Source organism: Lycorma delicatula, chromosome 11, assembly GCF_047948215.1.
Source record: "Lycorma delicatula isolate Av1 chromosome 11, ASM4794821v1, whole genome shotgun sequence".
In the NCBI taxonomy this organism is placed as follows: domain Eukaryota; kingdom Metazoa; phylum Arthropoda; class Insecta; order Hemiptera; family Fulgoridae; genus Lycorma; species Lycorma delicatula.
The window spans coordinates 81760467-81781113 of NC_134465.1; the positions used below are offsets into that span (position 1 = coordinate 81760467).

At 31.2% G+C, this 20647-nt stretch overlaps 1 protein-coding gene and 1 long non-coding RNA gene across 5 annotated transcripts in view; one reads left to right on the forward strand and one right to left on the reverse strand.

Moving 5' to 3' along the window:
* LOC142332238 (low-density lipoprotein receptor-like) overlaps positions 1-9919 on the forward strand; it is a 35079-nt gene extending 25160 nt beyond the window's left edge. For 2 of the 4 annotated variants that reach the window (XM_075378540.1, XM_075378539.1), the window contains exons 3-5: positions 3402-3530; positions 3957-4091; positions 7398-9919. In XM_075378540.1, the coding sequence (XP_075234655.1) occupies positions 3402-3530; positions 3957-4091; positions 7398-8369 (1236 nt within the window). In that variant the 3' untranslated portion in view covers positions 8370-9919. Of the gene's footprint in view, positions 1-3401; positions 3531-3956; positions 4092-7397 lie in introns of those variants that run through there. The other 2 variants (XM_075378542.1, XM_075378543.1) reach the window with 1 other exon arrangement.
* LOC142332239 (uncharacterized) lies at positions 4922-15302 on the reverse strand. The gene is made up of 3 exons (XR_012758232.1): positions 15139-15302; positions 14422-14499; positions 4922-6018 (listed from the first exon to the last, which is right to left on the reverse strand). It is a non-coding gene; the product is annotated as an uncharacterized LOC142332239 (long non-coding RNA).
* Between the last annotated feature and the right edge of the window lie 5345 nt (positions 15303-20647).

A 20647-nucleotide genomic window follows, 5' to 3' on the forward strand; every position in this document is an offset into this window, starting at 1 on the left:
ACTCCACAGAGGCCGGCTTGCTATTGAACATTGGACTGTAACTACTTTACCTTTTTTCAGTTTGGTCTGTTACTTGTTTTGGATTTAGCATTTTCATTGACCCTTAAGGTACCAACATGTGTACATCAGTCAAGTACCTGAGAAGCCAACAATACACTTATGTAAAAATTGTTAACGATAAATTGTTCCTCCAGCTCAAGTAATGGTCTAGCAAGCTTCAACACATAATTTTCTGCATTCCCTTTGCCTGAAATTGCTTCTTTTCCAGCATTTATCATGAGATTCCATGTGTAGCTACAGACAAGGCATAATTTGAAAAGTTTCACCCCATGGTGATGTCTTTTGCTTGTATTGATTAAAACAAGCTGTACTGTGAAAGGAATTATTTTCACATCTCTTCCTGGGAATTCATTACATTTTGAATGTTTGGGAGAAGCTAGTCAATGAGTTGTTGAACTTTGTACAGTCTGTCACCTTCTGGTGCATTCTCATTATTTGAACCATGAAGTACTCTCAGAAGAATCTCGAATCTGTTGTGAGGCATTAGCTTACTATCCTGGTTAGAATATAACAGACTTGTAGAATATAACAGACCTTTTTATCAAGACCCATCCAAAAAATTATCCCAAAGAAATTTTCATTTTATTTATATTGGTTGTATTGAATCTTTTGGTCTGCATAACAATTTGTTTTGTTGACTAATAAATTGTAAATGGTATAATTGATGAAAGTGTATTACACTATTCTTGGGGGTTTGCGTCTGTACTTTTGCTGTTATTTCATCATTAACTAACAATGAAAAGGCATTTGGAAAAAATAACTGGTTTTCAGCAGCAGGTCCCCATAAAATGTCATCTTATATATAAGTTATTAACTGCAGTTAGATTAGATTAATTGTCTCACTGTTATCATTGTCTAGTGCATTGTTGAAAACATTGGAGCGTTGGAGGCTCCAATGATGCATACTTGTCTACTTCAAAATACTCTATTTGATCAGGAATACAATAAATCTTGAGTATTGCTGCCATTACTTATATCAGCTGAATTACCAACAGAATCAGACAAATTCATATTTCTATCATAACTTTCCTCTGAATCACTCTAATTGTTTGTCCTTTCATTTATATCTGGTTTGTCAAATTTTGATCCGTATTCAGAGTTTTCATCAGAATCGGTGCCAAATTAGTATTATCACTAAAATCATTTAAAAATAAATCACTTAATACGCAAGGTGATTACAAATTGCACAGCAATCTCTTGGAAGATGATTATATCGCCAAAAATATGAAAAAAGTTCATAAAAACATAGGTCACAAAACTGTTCATTTGTGAGATTTGCCTCACAAACATTTTGCTGTACTTTCTGCTTCCTTTGTGAAATTAAACTGTACAAAAATTTTTGTGCTTCCTTATGGTGTTTGATGTAAGAAATTAGGTAATTGTAATACACCTCTCTTTCACTTAGTTTTTAAGAAGAATGCGGTAAAACATGAAACATTTTTATCAGAAAGTACACTTGTTTTAGGTTTGGAATAAAATAACTTTGTTAATTTACCAATAAATAAAGAAAGATTTCTAGTTAACTTTGCAGAGAATTTGCGTCTGAGAAAATTTATGTAAATAATGTCTATTAAATTTAAATACAAATCTGAAAAGTTCAACTTTAATTAGAAACAAAACACACAGTCTTGATTGGGAAAGTGATTTGATGTTAAATAGAACAATTTTCAGCAATGTTTGGACAACATAATGTAAATGAAAACAAATAGAAAACTTATCAATAACAGAAAAAAAGAATAAAAAATAGATTTCAAAAAATAAAAACCACATATTTTTTGGTTTTTTTCTAAAAATTATTGAAAACTTGCTAAATTTGCCAACGTTTCTTCAAAGCAGTTGTTTAATGTGACCGCCATTCTGTTCAACGCATAATTCAGCTCAACAAATCCATACTAGTCGGGCATGTTTAATATCATCATCATTATTACTCCCAATAGTAGCTCCTGCTTCTATCTCTATACACAGAGCTCAAGTCGATTTGAAGTAACTGAATATCAGCTAGATTTGTAATAAGCTTAAACAATTTCATATCATCCGCAAATAATAAAAAAATTGCAAATAGCTTATAATTAAATTTGTTAGATATTTTTCTTATGTGTGTGGTGTGGTGGGCGTTCTCCCCCTCCCTTGTTTATGTGTGTTGCTCGCTCAGTGTAGTTGAGTTGGATTCATGTAGTGGACATAACATCATTGGTTATAATCACAGTTTCTTTTGTGTAATGGTGTACAATAGTGTCAGTCTATACAATCAAAATGTCAATCAGTGTCAGTTTCATTCAAAATGTGTATTTTATTATACAGTCCACTTAACCGACTTATAACCAGCATCCAAGACTAAACTCATTTATAAATAGTAGGAAATTTGTTGAAGCCAAATGCATGCCTTGTCTTACTCCAGATCTAACATAAATAGGCTTAGAAATGAAATTATCAATTTTAACTCAGAGAATTCTGTTTGTACAAAATGAATGTATCTAAGACAATAATTTATTATTAAATCCACACGCTGCAAGTTTTCTAATTAATTTTATATTAACTATATCAAACGCATAATGAAAATCTTTATAGATTGCATGAATATAAGATCATTTAGCGCATCAACAATATCTTCCATATGTGCACATAAATTCTATTTGCGTAGATTTACTTTGTAAAAAACCATTTCTTTTAGAACTATAAATTTCTGTACGCAAGATCTAATTTTCATACAAACTTAACTTATCTAAGAGTTTGGCAAAAACATTCCATTTGCTGATAGGACAATAATTATTGATATCTGAATGTCACCACCAATAAATAACTATTATTTGGAATCAAACTTTCTTTTAGTAAATCCTGAATCTTACAAAATTAATATTTTTATTGTCTGGCATGTATTTATCCGATGTAAGAGTAGAATTCAAAATCTTAGGTAATGTTATCTCTAAAGGTAAATGATATTTATCGTGATAAAAAATTTCATCATAAGCAATATTAACACTAATGTCAGTAAGATTAAATCAAGAGAATTACCGCGACAGTTTAACAGCTTATTTGATTGTAAAAGATAACAATTTGTAGAAAAATTTGAGGTGAATAGCAGTATTTTTAAATTTGGATAACATTAAGCAAAAGAAACATTTTCTAGGTTTTCCTATACAAAACCTGACACATTAGTCACCTAATAATAGTAATAATTTAACTATGGCTGTACTGTTAATATATGTGGTAAGTGAATTGGAAATACAATTTATCTTTGTAACATAAATTATCCAAAAATCATAAACATAATTACTTTGTAGCATTCATTTTTTGTTTTTGTGTTGCAGCAAAAAGATTCATTTTTTGTTTTTGTGTTGCAGCAAAAAGATTTAGTACAACTTAAAGAGGAACCGCTTGATGTTATTAATGATGATATTCCAAAAGATCCTTTAGCAATTGAAGAGACCAATTTAGTTAAATCAGAAAATTTAAAAGTTGAAAATGACGAGGTAAGGGTTTAGATTTTTCATACAGTGGAACCCAATTATCCAGATGGACCTTTGCAAGGCAAAATCTGGATAATTTAGAAAGGTTTTATCATATATATTGAACTAATCATTCTATTTTTTAATGGGTAACATTCTAAGTAAAAAAAAAAATAAAATATTTCAGTAAATTTAAAAAGAAACGTACATATTACAAACATATACATTACATAATTAAAAAGAACATACATACATAAATAAATGTAGAATCAAACTAGAATAGAATAGGTTTTGAAAGTTCCAGCAGAATCGTGCGTGTGCGCAATTGCATGCATGTTTCTATTATTAATTTATTTTGTGATGTGTGATTTTTATATAATGGTATTATTAAGTTTATCAGAATAAAAAAAAAAAAATTATTAACTGTATATAATTTTCACATTTTTCAAGGAATCTGAGATCTCATTGAATAATGAAGTTTCAACACCGTTTAATTTTAATATGAAAACGAATGAACTTCAAATAAATGATAAGCATTTACACACGGTGAACACAGAAGAACAGATCAGATTTGATCCAGGTCATGTAAGTGTTTAAGAATTTTTTTTTTTAATTCTATTTAGTTCTGTTTAATTAATTCATACTTAACTAAGGTGTGTGAATAATAAATGGTCAATGTGTGAGAGCAAAAGTGTTGTTTTGAAACTTCAGTGATAACTAAAATGTGTGCATTTTTATCTTGTTCATCGAATTAACATTTTAATAAGCTTTGGGTGATTTGTTGTTAATTGCATTTGGTTATTGTATTTGAATATTTATTAAAAATTTGTTAAGCAATTTAAAACAGACCCCGATACATACTAAACATCTTCAGTTAGTGACAGAGACTCTAAGTCTCAGTTAGTGACAGAGACTCTAAGTCTCTGTCACTAACTGAAATGTTTGGATGATTTCCAATTTGTGAAACCAAGCTTCAGTCTCCATTAACACGTCCGTTCAGTGCTAATGGGGTATCAAGAAACCGATCAATGTGGCTCTTTTTTTTTAAATTCACTTCTTTCAGACCTTTATCAATGCTAATATTGGTTTTTTTTAAATTTAGTAATGCTTTTTTGGCCAGAAAATGACGAAATATTTAAGACACCGTAGTGAAGTTGCCCGCCACAGAATACAGACCTAACATCATCCTTTCTTCTGTTATATAGTCTGCTATTATTTGTAAATAATATTTATTGCATTGAAATAATTTATATTCTTTATCAAAATAATAGGCCTGTTTATTAAATATAAATTATTGTTATATTTTCATTTGTTTTATTCATACTGCACAATCTACAGTAATAAAAGCATATTAGATATGAATTTTATAGACAAAACTGAGTGTAAATTGTTATACTGGGTGAGATGTAAATTAAAAACACAAATATCAGAATTGATTGTTATTAATTTTATTATAATCAAACAGTATTAATATTTTATCAAATGCAATTATAATACAGCACAGTACTGAAAAAGCAGTCCAAAGGAATAACATAAACAGTAGTAAATATAATACAATACTAAAATGGAAATAATAACAATAAGAAATTTTAATTAAATGTAAACTAGCCAATTAGGCTAGTTTACATATAGTAGATTTCAAATAAGGAGATTTCAAAACAAAAAGCTGATTGCGAAGGACACAACGAACAATAACATTGGGATTCTCTGTGGTTTTCTATCAGATTCATTCTTTTTTATTTTCTGTGGAATATGAATTTGGGTCTTGCCAGTCCCTCTAAAACTGCTGTTTCTGGCTTTATTTTCTGTTGGTTAATGTAAATTAATTTTTCATTAAAACGTCCCAAAATTTTAACAATGTCATTTTCTTGTTAGGCCTATATGTTTTATACAGTAGATATGCGTTATTCATAATCACATGAATAGCAACTTTTGCATACCATCACAAAGTTTTTCTTTCCAGGGACTAGTAAGCCACGAGTTGATCTGCTTGATCAATTCTGTCCATACTTTGTTATATTTTGCGATAGCCTTGGGCTTAGCTTTTTGTTTTCCAGATCTGATTTTGACTGTTGTTATTTGTGTACTGTGTTGAAAAGAAATCATTATTATCTGGCATTGTCGAACCACTTAAATACACAGATAGCTTTTTTGGTGTAACCTTGCTCAGTTTCTCTCCTTGAAATTTTTTTATTAATATGAACTGGATTTCCTTTACGGTTTGGCTTCAGGGTCCCCGTTATTTAAAGTTTTCTTCCCAACAATTCATCAGAGGTACACTATTATAAAAATTATTCGTTTATACACTGTGCCCTACATCTAAATAATCCTGGAGCAGGTGTTTTACTCTACCTTTTCTACATGGCCCTTATCACCTGTTATCTTTGATACCTGAATTCATTAGGAAATTAAACACTTCTTCTGATTACAAGATTTTTTCTTGTGCGGTAATGGACAGGTTTCTTTTATTTATTCCTGAAGGGCCTGGGAGCTCAGAATTGTCATCATATTTCTAAAAAAAGAAGTTGAAATAATCAGGAATGTTAACAAGGAAATAATCTTATATATTTTTATAAGAAATGATTACAAAAAATGATTTTATAAAAAAAAGCATTTTATGAATTCAAAGAAAAATATGTAAAAGTGATAAATCAATTAACATAAAGGAATATTTTCAAAGAAATTGAAATCATGTACATGCTTATGTGATATAAAAATAAGAACTATTCTCATTATGTGACAGATTTTTTAAATTTAATTTTTTATTAGTTTCAAAACAGTGTATATGTGATTATGTGGAGTTATGTATTAAAATTGTTTAGTATTAATACTAAAATAAACATTGAAAAAATACAATCAGGAGATGAACTTACCCTTTTTGATGTTATTGCTGGGGTGATTTTCAATGAAGAGCTTATTATATTCAATATTCCTATGTTCTACTTATATTAAATTCTAATAGAAAAAAATTAAAAAAGTAAAAACTATAACAAAAATGGTTAGAAAATTTAAAGATCTGTAAAAAACCTTATTTAAGAAAGGAATTGTAAACTAAGCCGTGAATACGCAAGTCAAACCTTCCTTGAGGTAATAATGAATTAATTGTTGCTGATAAGTATTGGTGTTTGTTCAGCCCTGTAGCTGAACCCATGATGATGTCAGTGAGAACGTCTCGCTGACGTTCCAAGGTTAAAAGGACTGATTCCAAGGAACACGGATAACATATCTGTGTTCCTTGGAATATGAATAATCTTGGATGTAGGAGACTGCGTCAAGGCGTTGAACATGTGTAACCATGTGAAACGCCACTGACCAAAACGCATACTAAACTTTTTATTAAGGGGTCCACACCTTAACTGATTATAATTGGATTGGAGTCAGCATGTCTGCACATGCATATTCAGCTGAAAGAGAATACTGAACAAATCTTGGAGATATCCTGTCATTTGAGCGTACATTTAAGAAATTACAATGACTAAATATAAACCATTAGTTTTGGATACCTTTAGACCAGAAAATGTACATGTACATATGTATGGAAAATGTACATATTTAAAAATATGTGGGTTTGTAAATCTGATCAACATGGATATAGAACTAATAAATATATTTATGTGCTGTTATAATTTGCTAAATAGTTTTGCTGGTTTTCTTAAAATAAGGATATGATAATAATTTCAGCCAAGTGTATAAACATACTACAAGAGATGTAAAGTTCCTTATTTTAATGATGATTAATATTCAAAACCATGTTGATTATGAATATAGTATATTTAGTTGCTTATAGTTTATTAGTGGCTTTTTACAAGATATAACACTTAATGTTGTAATTGATATATTACATTAATTCATAATTATCTTTTAATTATTAGTTATTTTTAATTTTTACAGGTTACTATTGATGAAGAAATCATCAAGGGAAGTACCAAGAAAAATTATATTTGTAACTTTTGTCAAAAGTCATTTAATTTCAAAAGCGGTTTAAAGAGACATCTTATTATTCATTCAAAAGAGAAAAATTATGTTTGTAACATTTGTCTGAAGTCATTTAATCTAAGTTCTACATTAAAAGTACATTTAAATATTCATACTAAGGAGAAAAATTATATTTGCGACTTTTGTCAGAAGTCATTTAATTTCAGAAGCGGTTTAATCAGACATCTTATTATTGATTCAGATGACAAAAATTATGTTTGTAATTTTTGTCAGAAGTCTTTTAAACAAAGTTCTGATTTAAAAATGCATTTAAATATTCATACTAAGGAGAAAAATTATGTTTGTAACTTCTGTCAAAAGATTTTTAACTGTTATTCTAATTTAAAGGTTCATATTAATTTACACACCAAAGAGAAAAATCATGTTTGTAACCTCTGTCAAAAGTCATATAATCGTAAATATGATTTAGAGAGACATTTTAAGACTCATAAAAACGAGAAAAATTATGTTTGTAACTTTTGTCAGAAATCTTTTAATGAAAATTATACTTTAAAAGTACATTTAAATATTCATACTAAGGAGGATAATTTTATTTGTAACTTTTGTCAAAAATCATTTAATTGTAAAAACCATTTAAAGAGACATCTTAATATCCATTCAAAAGAAAAAAGTTACATTTGTAACTTTTGTCAGAAGTCCTTTAATCAAAGTTCTACTTTGAAATCACATTTGAATATTCATACAAAAGAAAGAGAATATGTTTGTAATTTCTGCCAAAAGGTTTTTAATCATCGTTCAAGTTTAAGGTTGCATATTAATTTACACACCAAAGAGAGAAATTATGTATGTAAATTTTGTCAAAAGTCTTTTAGTCGCATCTATGATTTAAAAAAACACATTAATATCCACACTAAAGAAAAAAATTAATGTTTGTAATCTTTTTAAAAAATCTTTTAACGAGAGTTACATCGTAAAAAGACATCTTAATGATATCATATTAGAAAATCGTGACCTTTAAAAAAGTGTAAAATATGCATAAACTAAAACAAGTATAACCAAATTTATATAATGTTTTTAATTTAACGTTATCTCATTTTTGTATATATTACAACTTTGCAAGGAGGTTTCTACCTTGTACGCCTCGAAGACAATTTAAAAAAAAATATATTAAAAAAGTAATAAAAATGTGCAATTAATTTTATATCTAATTGATATATATATTTATTGAGTAAAAATAATACTATTAAGTTTTTTGACCAACACAAAAAGGTAAGGAAAACTGATCAGTCAAGGTATCGCTAAACGTGATAATGGTAGGTAGTCAGTGGTGTAAGGGATAATTATTGAAGTATTATCTGAAATTAAAAATCGAGCAGTTTTGCATTAAAAATCGATTTACCTTTTGTATGTAATGTTTACCTTTTCGATTAAAAATCGAACAGGTAAACATCAACAAATAAAATACATTAGAATGGAATAAAAAAAACTATTTTTTGGCTTATAGTGATTTTAACCTGTAGGACCATTGTTAGGTATTGCATCAGAGGATGAGATGAAATGGCAATTTTGTGTAACGTGTGAAAAATATTACGCCTGATTGGGTTTCAAACCCAGGAATCCAGATGAAAGGCCAAGACACTACCACCCCAAGCCACAGAGGCCGGTCAAGGCTACAAACTACTTGAATAGAATTTTTTAATTTGTATTACTACATTAAAAAAAAAATTAGATTTATATATTATTCTAGTTATAATATGCAGGTGATATTTATGAACCAAAAATATCTTATCTTGCAACCATGCCAATATGATAATTTGTAGGCGGTGAGAAATTCCACGAGTTCAGAAAAAGTGCTATATAGAAATGTGTGTAAAGTTCACAAGTGAGACATGTTGTAAAAATCTTAAGTTGCATGTGTTTTTCCTGAACATGGTTTTCTCAGTCAGATTCTCAAATACATTTTTCACAAATAACGCTGATCTTGAATCTAAAGCACATTCTGATTTTGTGTTAAAGTTTACTTAACATCACATGTCTAACCATTTTAGTAATGTTTTCAAATATTAAAACCAGACAAGAAATATATAATCTGATATTTGTGCCTGTTATCAATATTAACCTCAAAATCTGTATTAGTTTTTAATTTTTTACAAATACACTTGAAAATAAAGTAAATATTTTGAAATTTATGTCTCAAATTATTTAAATAGTCCTATTACATTTTCTGTATATATTCTGTAATATATTCTGTTCGCAATAGAAAAAGGTTTTGGAAAGTGTAAGAGTTGCAAACCTTAAACAATATAGGGCAGCGACTTGAGATGCCAGGTCTCTCACTGTGCTCTGAAATTCTGTACTACTTTAAGTTGTTATAACTGAGCAAATATAATTTATGCTTGAAAATTTACAAAGATATTTTTGAAAATATATACCGCCAAAATGTAAAAAAAAACTTTTTTTTACTTGCGAAGGTAAAAGCCTCTAAAAAAATTAAGAATCTTTTAAATGAAAAATCTACTTTGTTGTCACTTGTATTTGTGATAGATTTTTTAAATCAATCTTTTTATTTTTATATATAAATAAAAAGATTCTATATATATATATAAATAAAAAGATTCATATTGTTTACGCCATGCATAAAGTTCTGTTATTTCCAATGAATTCAAAGCTAGGGTTGGGTCATGTTGTTTGTTACAGGCATGATAAATTTTACTATGTTTCGTATTTTGGGCTTGTCATTTGTACCTGTTTGATTATTTGTTCTCGTGTTTGACACTTCTGGTGCCGGCCAGACTGTCTGCTTCTGTCATCCTTAGTGACCGTGTGTATTCATTTCTCGAATTATTTATGGCTACTTTTCACACACCCGTTATTCATTCGTTCCCATACTAATACATGCACACATCTCTTGTTTTTTACACACACTCTCTCCTGTCCACTACCTAGGTTTGGTTTCCCCCTCTTTTCTTTCACGCCATCTTTTCGGCAGAGTAGATCCAACATTCCTCCTGTACAGTCGCCTATGGCCATTCTCTCTCAAACTTTATGATAATATTTTTCATCGCATTCATACCCGCATAAACGTTGCAGTATTTCTCTGTCAAAATATTCTCTAGCTCTACTCGGCAGTGTCTCGTAATTTCACCGATCTCTATGATTTGTTTTTGCCTCGTTTCTTCGTTAAGTTTTTCTTCAAATTCTACATTACGTCTCTGTGGAAAATGTTTCAATCACTACAAGCTGCCAATTCTATCGACGCCGAATCTACTCGAGCTGCTGATTACATTTCATCGATGCAGAATTTCTCCAAACTCGCTGCTACATATTTGGGACGCCACGTCCTGCTCAACCTCTAAAACACGTCTCACCCCTGTATTCCTGATACACCACTGCAGGCTACGCCCAGGATTACTGTATGTATTCATTTACCTTCATTCACGAGTTCGTCTCTTGCTAATATTTGTATGCTACAGGCAAGTTCAATTTTCATTATTTATTACGTTAAACAGTTCTTTTATCATTAAAATTTGTGGAACATTCAGTTCATCATACAAAAATTCAAATTTGTATTTCATGTTTAGTTTAAAACCCCATTTATTCACTTAAGTGCAGTCACAACAGGTGACTTATATAAGGTTGTGTCCTTGTTCAGCTGCAACCTACTTTACGTGCTTAATTATTTCAATTTGTTGTTATGGTAATTAACTGTATAATTTAATCTTGTAACTTGTTAATCACCGAGATTAATCCTTTTCTATTCATGAACTGTATTCATAATACTTCTCTAAATTAACCTAAAGCAAATTACTCATGATGTGCAGTTATGTTTTAGGACTTTGTAATTTTATATTTTCAAGAATGCTTATTTACCAAAATGAACTCTATTTATATTATTACTTACTTTAATGTGATTATATTGTAATTAACTCTTTTTTTATACTGAAATTATTGTAATTTATTTTTCTACGTTAATGACATCTGTTCATTGCTAATTTTTCAATATTACAGCATATGACAGTAATGTAATAGTTTTCCAGTCATACTATGTTTATTGATGTTTTGTTTTTCTACGTATATAGTTGAAAATAAGGTGTTTTATGTTCTCTTGTTTTCAGGCTTTGTTACATTGTGTATTTAAAAAATGTATATTCATGTATTTTTGCATTTAACATCATTGTTCATGTTGATTCAGCTGATATTTTAAGTATCATTAAGTTATGTTAATTTCATAATTTCTCTTTATGTTTTAAGGTTATGATTTTAACATAAGTTCATTTGTTTTATTTCCAATTAAAGTCCAATCTCTTTTGGCAAATACTAGCTGTGTGTTTTTTGTTAACTTTACCCAACACAAATTCTTTTTTTTACTGATGAATTAATTCACCACAGAAGCTTACAAAGAAGGTTGTGCATGGGAATATGAAAGTGGAAATTTGTAATGTATGAAATGTAATAAAGGCAAAACAATCTACTCCTTGTAACCTAAACTTATTGTTTCTACCACATTTAATAATCTTGTTACCTTGTTTTTTGTTTTTTTTTTTGTTTATTTTAATGGCTCTAATAATTCCAAATAAATTTAATTTTAGAAAAGGCATTGGAAATTGATTGTTCAGTTAAAACATTTATTCTCATTTCTACCCGCAGAATCATATACCTCTTTGAATTTGCAAGAATTGCATAATTCTTGCATTTCACCATTCTATCTCAGATAATTAATTCTACACAAACTATTTGTTCCGCACAAGATCTTCCCTTTCTAAACCACCCTGATATATAAGTTACTAAAAGAAAAGAAATTCCTCTGTATTTATTTAAATAATATTTTCTCCTTTTTTGGGTAGAGGATGAATTAGGAGGACAGACTGCCATTTTTGTGTGATTTTTTTCTGTCTTGTAAATGTTTTCAAATAATTTTTCTAATAGATCATACTTTATAAGCTGCACAGTTATTGAATCCTCACCTGAAGCTGTTTATATGTGCCAGTGAAAGGAAAAGTGATGAAAGTCATGCTTACATGGTTTTGAGATATATAGTCCTTTATAAGAAATGATACTATAAATAAAAAAATTGTTTTGGAATATTGTTATTTATTTTAAATATTTCCAAACTAATGGTTTTATCTTGTTAATTTTTTTAAATTTGAATTTTCTTTAATGTAAAACTAAGTTGCACCACATGTACTTGTGGTGCAACACATGTACGTGTAACAACACTGCAGGAAAAATAACTTACATATTAAATTTTAGAATAATGTACTATAATCAAATAAAGTTAACGTAAACAAATATAAAATACTTCTAATCAGTAATTAAACATAAAAGGGGACCTTCTGCTGTATCCCAGTCCTAATCTGCCATGAACTGGTGGTATGAAATGTAAACTTTTTTTTTTGCTTGCTGATGGGACGATGTTAAGTTCTAAGTTAGTGCTATCTTTAATGTTTCAGTTTTAATGGCAACAATCGCTAAACATGATTGTAAATGTTTAACGATGCAGGAACCTATTTTCTTGAGACCCTCTTGAGGCTACTTGTTCATCTCAGACATACGAGGTGTGATCAAAAAATACGGTGAATAAATTTTTATAGCGGCAACTGCCGACGCTACATCCATATGTTGTAATTTGTCCAATAGCTTGATCAACTGAGACAGGCAGGGACAAGTTGTAACATTCGAGCTTGCCAGTCAACTGCCAGAGCCGCTAGAGTGAGGTTGTGTTTATCGTGTCAGTCACGCAACATGGATTTTGAACAACGCATTAACATTAAGTTTTGTTTTAAGTTGCAAAAGAGTGCCGAAGAAGCTCACGAAATGTTAAGAGTCAGTGTACGGCGATAATGTGGTAACTTTGAAAACTGTGTACAAGTGGTATGACCGATTTAAAAACGGAAATGAGTCTGTTGAAGACGAGCAGCGTGCAGGACGTCCAGTAACCTCAAAAACAGTTGAAAATGTGCAAAAAGTGGAAACAATGGTTCGTTCAAACAGACAAATGACTATTCGAGAGCTATCAGAAGACCTTAACATCTCGTACAGATCCGTTCAAAGCATTTTAACTAATGAATTGCAAATGAGACGAGCGAGTGCAAAATTTGTTCCCAGACTTCTGAGTGATGAACAGAAGGAAAATCATGTGTCAATTTGCACGGAGTTGAAGGGTCATCTTCATGCAGATCCGGACTTCATGGCCAAAATTGTAACTGGAGATGAAAGTTGGGTCTATGGCTACGACCCTGAGACCAAAATGCAGAGTTCCCAATAGAAAACCAGTTCATCTCCTTGCCCTAAAAATGCACATCAGTCAAAATTCAACATCAAGGTCATGCTCGTTGTTTTTTCGATGGTGAGGGCATAGTGCGATCAGAGTTCGTTCCAAGGGGAACAACTGTAAACTCTGAATTTTATAAGGGTGTACTGCAACGTTTACGAAACGACATATGAAGAAAGCGACCAGAAAAATGGACCAATGGCTTCCTTCTTCACCACGACAACGTGCTGTGTCACTCAGTGGCGTATAAGCCACTGAGCATATTACAAGTGTAATATGTTCTTTGTGTACATAATGCATCAACTGAATTTTCAGTGTCTGGCTGGAATTGTCTATTTGAATTATGAGCTCTCGTATAGTGTGACGGAAAACAAGGAAAAAAAGAAGCAATGTGACCAGCCATCAGATATTTGAAATGCTTCTAAAAAATGTTTTTTACAAAAATTTATATTGTCATGGAGATTCCGTTTAGTACCTCTACTACCATCTCTTAGACAATGCATTTTTGGCACAGTTTGACGACAAATTTCAGTAATGTAAGCAGTTTGAGCTTGAAAATTTCTCATTTTGTAAAATGCATTGAACATGGAATTTCTCTGCACTTCAGTAATTTTCTCACCATACTTTAATTTATGCAGGCATGGTGAATTAAAAAATATTTTATCACAATAATTTTCCTTTAAGTAAAATACTCTTTATCAGAATTACATTTTCGCTTACGCTGTTATTTGACATTTATATCGCTTTGCTGCTTTTGGATCTTCACATTCAGATAATCTACATTATCTGTAACAAAAATTGTTAACATAAAGGCTGTTAGAATTTTTATTTAAATAAATAAATTTTAGTAAAATTAAAATACAGTAGTTTGGGTATAAAGATTAATTTATAAGATTGACACATTAGCACTTGATTTATTCCATAATAAAGACAGTACACAGATGCTCAAAATATTTTAAAGCTGTTACTAGCTCAAAATACTGGTGTAATAAAAAAATATTTTAAAATTAATAGTTTTAGCATGTTATTGAAACTTTTTTCTTTTAAACTCTTATCATATCTTCATTGACACAAACGGGTGGGGCCAATTTGTCCTAGTCTACAGAAATATAGCCTACTTTTATGGTTATAATAATATTACTGTAAAACTATTATCTTTATTAATATACTGTTCATTATGAGAATCTGTTTTGCAGTTTATTTTGCCATTTGAAGTGCAGTTGCGTAGTAATTTAACCTATTTTGTTTAACATTAGCCAGGAAAATCTTTGAGGTCGACTGCATTAACGCATTCACAAGTTAAATAATTATTTTAGAGCTACAAACTTTTTACTCACATTGTATAACAAAACATATTGGATTGTAAAGCAAAGTGCTTACAGTTTGTGAATAAGTTAGTGTCAAAATATTTTATTAAAAACTTACCTGAATTGTTATTTTCTGATTATTTATATTCTGAGCCAGAATCTTGAAGAATAGAAGGTTCAGACTCGCTACTGTCCATAAGATCTTATACTATATGTTTATCAGTTTAGGCAGGATGGGCGAGTGGGGTTTGTTGTACTATCTGACTAGATGACATCATCCGATTACTATCACACATCTGTATATAAAATGCAAACACAACAGACAGTACAGTACAGTGACTAGTAGTCACAGTAGTTTGTGAGGAAAAAACTTTCAGCTCATGTGTTAATAAAATACCAATTATATGTTCAGATTTTATAATCTGTACAATTTAATACATCAAAATAATAAATAAAAAATGGGGATTAGATATTTTATCTCTTACAAGTTGTGTAATACATACTTTTTTCAGCTAAAGTGCTGACTGTTATAGGTCTTCCTTGTTATTGTTATGAATAGCTGCTCATGTGTAGTACTCAAATACATTATGTTGCTATTTAGTTGATTTTACAGTAGAATAATGACGTGCACAAAACAGTTTGATTGAAAACAAACAATTTCACGTATAATTGAAATATTAATTATATAATAGTATATTTATTCATTCTAAAATGCTTGTGCTTATCATATTTCTCTATAATCACTCTTATTTTCTACATTTTCAATTTTGGTGGTATTTTTCTTTACCATGTCTCTTTTCATGAGTTATCTTTAAAGTTTTATTGTACAGGTGATTCAAACAAACGGGAAATTTACAAATTAAATGTTAATGAAAAATTTTTTTTAGAAAATGAATTTTATTTCATGTAATTGTACAAATGTTGCCATTTTAGGATACATACATTTTAGTTTATTTTTTTAAGATGACATCTTCCAGGTGACCTCCTCTTCTACGTAAACACTCACGAAGTCTCTTCGTTAAATTGTTCGTGGTTTGACGTAACATCTCAACTGGAATTTGCCTTCAGTTCTTATGTTGTAGCAGATCTACTGTGGAACACTTTGCTTTTAAGGTGACCCCACAAAAAGTAATCGCAAGCTGAGAGATCAGGCGATCTGGGAGGCCATCTAATGTCACCGTTTCGTGAAGTGACACGTTGTCCAAACAATCGGCGTACAGCTGCCATCGATATTCATGCAGTATGTGATGTTGCTCCGTCTTGTTGAAACAAGGCTGTGTTAAGAATCGGTAGAAGTCTCTTTTGTTGTTCCACAACAAAGGTTTCAAGCATGGCTACGTAACGAGCCGACATCACTGTAATCGCAAGACCGTTGTCATCCTCAAAAAAATAAGGGCCTATAACACTGTAAGATGACATAGCACACCACACGGTCACTTTCTGGCTGTGCAACGGACGCTGGTGTAGCTGCGTAGGATTTTCTTGTGCCCGGTATCTGAAATTTTGCTTGTTAACAAATCCACTGAGGTGGAAATGCGCTTCGTCTGACATCCACAGTTCATGAACAAACTCTTGGTTATCATTTATCTTCTGAAGCATTACATTACAGAATTGTGCTCGCACAACTGCATCGTTCGGTTTCAGTTCCTGAATGATCTGCAACTTGTATGAATGTAATTGCAAGTCCTTCACTAACATTCTTCGAACACTTGAACTGTGCAATTGTAAAGATGCTGAGAGACGACGGATTCACCGACTTCGTGTGACAGCATCTTGCAAAGCTTGAAAATTCTGTGGTGAACGGACGGTTTACTCACGGCCTGGAGGTTTCTTTTCTCATGTGCTGATGGAACACGGTCGTGCCATCCCAGATTAAAATGGCGGTGAAATTCTCTACGCGCTCCCTCCACACTGTCATTGTTTTTGTAAAACGCTTTGATAGCAAATGCACATTGCGCACCACTCCAAGGATCCATGACAACTAAATGGCAGATTAGGTTAGAGAGGCTGGCGCCACTTATCAAGTGGTACCAATCGCCCACGGTTATCAATACAACTTTCAAAATTCCCGTTTCTTTGAATCACCTGTATATATAAACGTTTGAACTGACGGTGGTTCTGGGGTCTCGGGTATGTGAAATGCAAAGATATGTCGAAAGTTTCCTGAAATCGAATTATGGTACCCATTACAATAGGTAACTTTCTTATGAAATCTACCTTAAAAATAATTCTGTTACTTCATTATATTTCTGTTGCCATGGTGACAGAAATGTAATGAAGTAAAAGTACCAATTTTTTTCTTAAATTATTATCTTTAATTCACAACTTCATGCCCAAGGGTGCTAAAGCCTCGATCTATGGTTAACTGATACTTAGGGAAGATCATGAACAGCTTCACTTTTAATGTGTTTGTCTGTTATCATATCTTCCCTTTTATCTAAGGATGGTGTGCTTGACTTTGATTCTATATTCTTTTTTAAATATAACAAAGAATATATTCTTTGTTTTCACCCTTTCTCTTTTGTTTTCTAAGCCAGGAATAATCTTAATGTTTTAAAAAATTTCCTGCAGTTTTTTTTTATTTTCCTACAAGGTGAATCTACTTTAATAATAATCATAGATTTTCTACTTTACTACACCCTTACATCAACCAGTTTTACTTTGCTGTTATTTTCATTTTATTAATTATATTTCTAAAGAGCTGATATAGTTTCCTACCTCCATTTTTATACTTTTTATAGCATGCTGTATCTTTTATTAGCCAAGGTTTTTGACAAAATGTTACATTTCTACTTAAAAATTTCTCTTTTAATTTCGTTTTAAACTGATCAATTAATTTTTAGTTGATCAACATTTGTATTTAGTTCTGTATACATGATTTGATTGTATTTTCACTTCTTGTTATTCTCTTTTAGTCTTTTTGTATTCTATTTCTTAGTCACTTTTTTTTATCTTCTAAAAACTGGTAGTCTACAGTCTCTTATAATTAAATTATGGTCAGAATCAATATCTGCTCTTGGGTACACTTTACAATCTTAGGGATTTAGTTTCAAAATCCCTGCATAACCCTTGCTACATCTCTTGATTCAAAAATGTTTTTCTTTTATGATTTTTAAAAATGCTACTCAAAAACATTAGTTTATTTTAATACAAAATTCTGAAGACTTAAATCCTCATTTATTTCTCTGATCTAGCCCATACTCCCCAAGCATTTTCTCTTGTACTTTTTCTGCTATAACATTCTAATCTAGTAATAGAATTCCTTTCAAAACTGCCTTGGAAGCATCTATAAACAGTTGCCATTGTTCTGGTTTATGTTCACATCTCAGATATTTCATAATATCTGATATCAGATATATCAATATCTGTGGAAAAGGATCATTTTATCCTTTTAAGAAACAAATGTTAGTAAATGTTTTTTTTGATTGTGGCAAACAGATGTTTTGACATTTTCCTGCAGTAGATGCCATTACTATAGTCTGGAAGCTAGAAGCTCTGTTTTCTTTCAGTCCATTTGAAAAATTAGGTGGGTGGCAAATAGTCCTCAGCATTTTCAGCAACTTGATCTGTTTGTAAATTTTCTGATCCTTTACTTCTAAGATTATCTTCTGTTGGCCTTTTCATCATGTGATACAAGTCTCAAAGCTGATGGAATTCTTGGGTATGTGGTTTTTTGTATTTAGATATACGAGGTGTGTGAGAAAAGTAATATAATTGGTAACACTGCAAGCGATCTGGCAATGCTGTTTGTTCATTCACCGGTTTGTTCATTCCTTCCAAATGCTCAGTATTAGTTTCAACTCCATTCAGCCAACACATTATTTTTGACAGCGCCATCAGTAAAGTTGTGTTATGAAAATGGAGCATCAGAATTTAGAGCGATGTTGTGTAATCAAGTTTTGTGTTAAACTTGAGGAATCCGCGAATATGAACATTGAAAAGTTGAAACAGACCTATGGGGAACATTGCTTATCAAGAGCACAAGTTTTCCGCTGGCACAAATCATTTTTGGAAGGGGACAACAAGTTGAAGATCAACATCGCTCAGGGTGATCTTCAACTTCAAAATCTGACGAAAACTTTGACCGTGTGAGGGTTCTTGTGAGATCAGACTGTTGTTTAACAATAAAGATGATGAGTGAAGAGTTAAATTTAAACACTTTCACCATACATCAAATTATGACAGACGATTTGGACACGCGAAAGGTTTGTGCGAAATTGGTGCCGAAAAAAACCACACAATGGAACAGAAGGACAATCGAAGAAACATGTGCATTGATCTTCTTGAGAGGATTGACAATGACCAAGAATTCTTCATTCGTGTGATTACAGGTGATGAATCCCGGATATTTAAGTACGATCCTCAAACAAAGTGGCAAAGCGAAGAGTGGCACACTCCATCATCTCCTCGACTGAAAAAAGTCATATGAGCAAATCAAAGATCAAAACCATGCAGATTTTCTTTTTTCACAGTAGGGGTATCATGCATAAAGAATTTGTTCCTCCAGGACAAACTGTCAACCAAGTGTTTTACAAAGATGTCTGAAAGATTCAGGAAAGAGTGATTCACTTGAGACCAGACATTGCAGACAAGTGGATGCTTCATCATGAAAATGCCCCGTGTCACACGGCCATTTCCATCACGGAGTTTTTGATTTCAAAATGCATTCGTAGGAACCGTAGTTCCTCAAACCCCACTATTCACCTGTCCTTGTGACTTTTTCCCGAAATTGAAACATGTCTTAAAAGGAAGTCATTTTGGAACTCTGGAGAACATTCAAAAGACAGTGACCAATTAAAAGCCCTATCAGTTGAAGCCTTCCAGCGCTGCTACCAGGAGTGGAAACAACGACTCTGCCGGTGTATAGCTGCCCAAGGGAACTACTTTGAAGGGGATAATATTGTTGTTAGAAAAAAAATAAAAACTTTGGTAAGTAAAAAGTCAGTCTCATTACTTTTCTCACACACCTCGCATGATCAGCAACCTGTGTGAGACAAAAGTAACAGTCTGAAAATCGATCATAGTGTTCCCTCCAATTCACAGGCACAGCAAAAGGCATTAAACTTCTTTTTCCAGCTCCAAGGTCAGTTGCAAAAGGTAAACAATACTGGAGCTATAGTTTATCTTACTCTCTTAACTGGACTACCAAATTTAAGTTTATAAGCTTTCTAAATTAATGAAAATATTGTCCTCCTGAGATTTCAATGTAAATTGTCTACAAATATAACAAAAAACATTGCTGTTACTCACACACTTTTGAGATGACATGTTGAAATACTGGGGCATTCAACTTTACTATATTCACTCCTGATGAAGTTGTTATTTTTATCTATCACTCCAAAATATTATGAAAATTACCAATAATGAAGCTTATGTATAACCAGTATTGCTTTTTATTATTTATCTACAACATTTTGTGAAGCATCATTGTGCATCAAGGTATGAGTTACAAAAAACATCTATAAAAATGTATTTCATGAAAACTGAGGGTGATGGGAATAAAATTTAAGGATTTTAGGCATTTTGCCGTTATGTTTTAAGTATTTCAATTGTAGAGTTTTGCAGGAAGCAAAATCATTGTTCCACAGTGTTATCGATACGAAAAATAGATCAAAATAAAGTTGCAC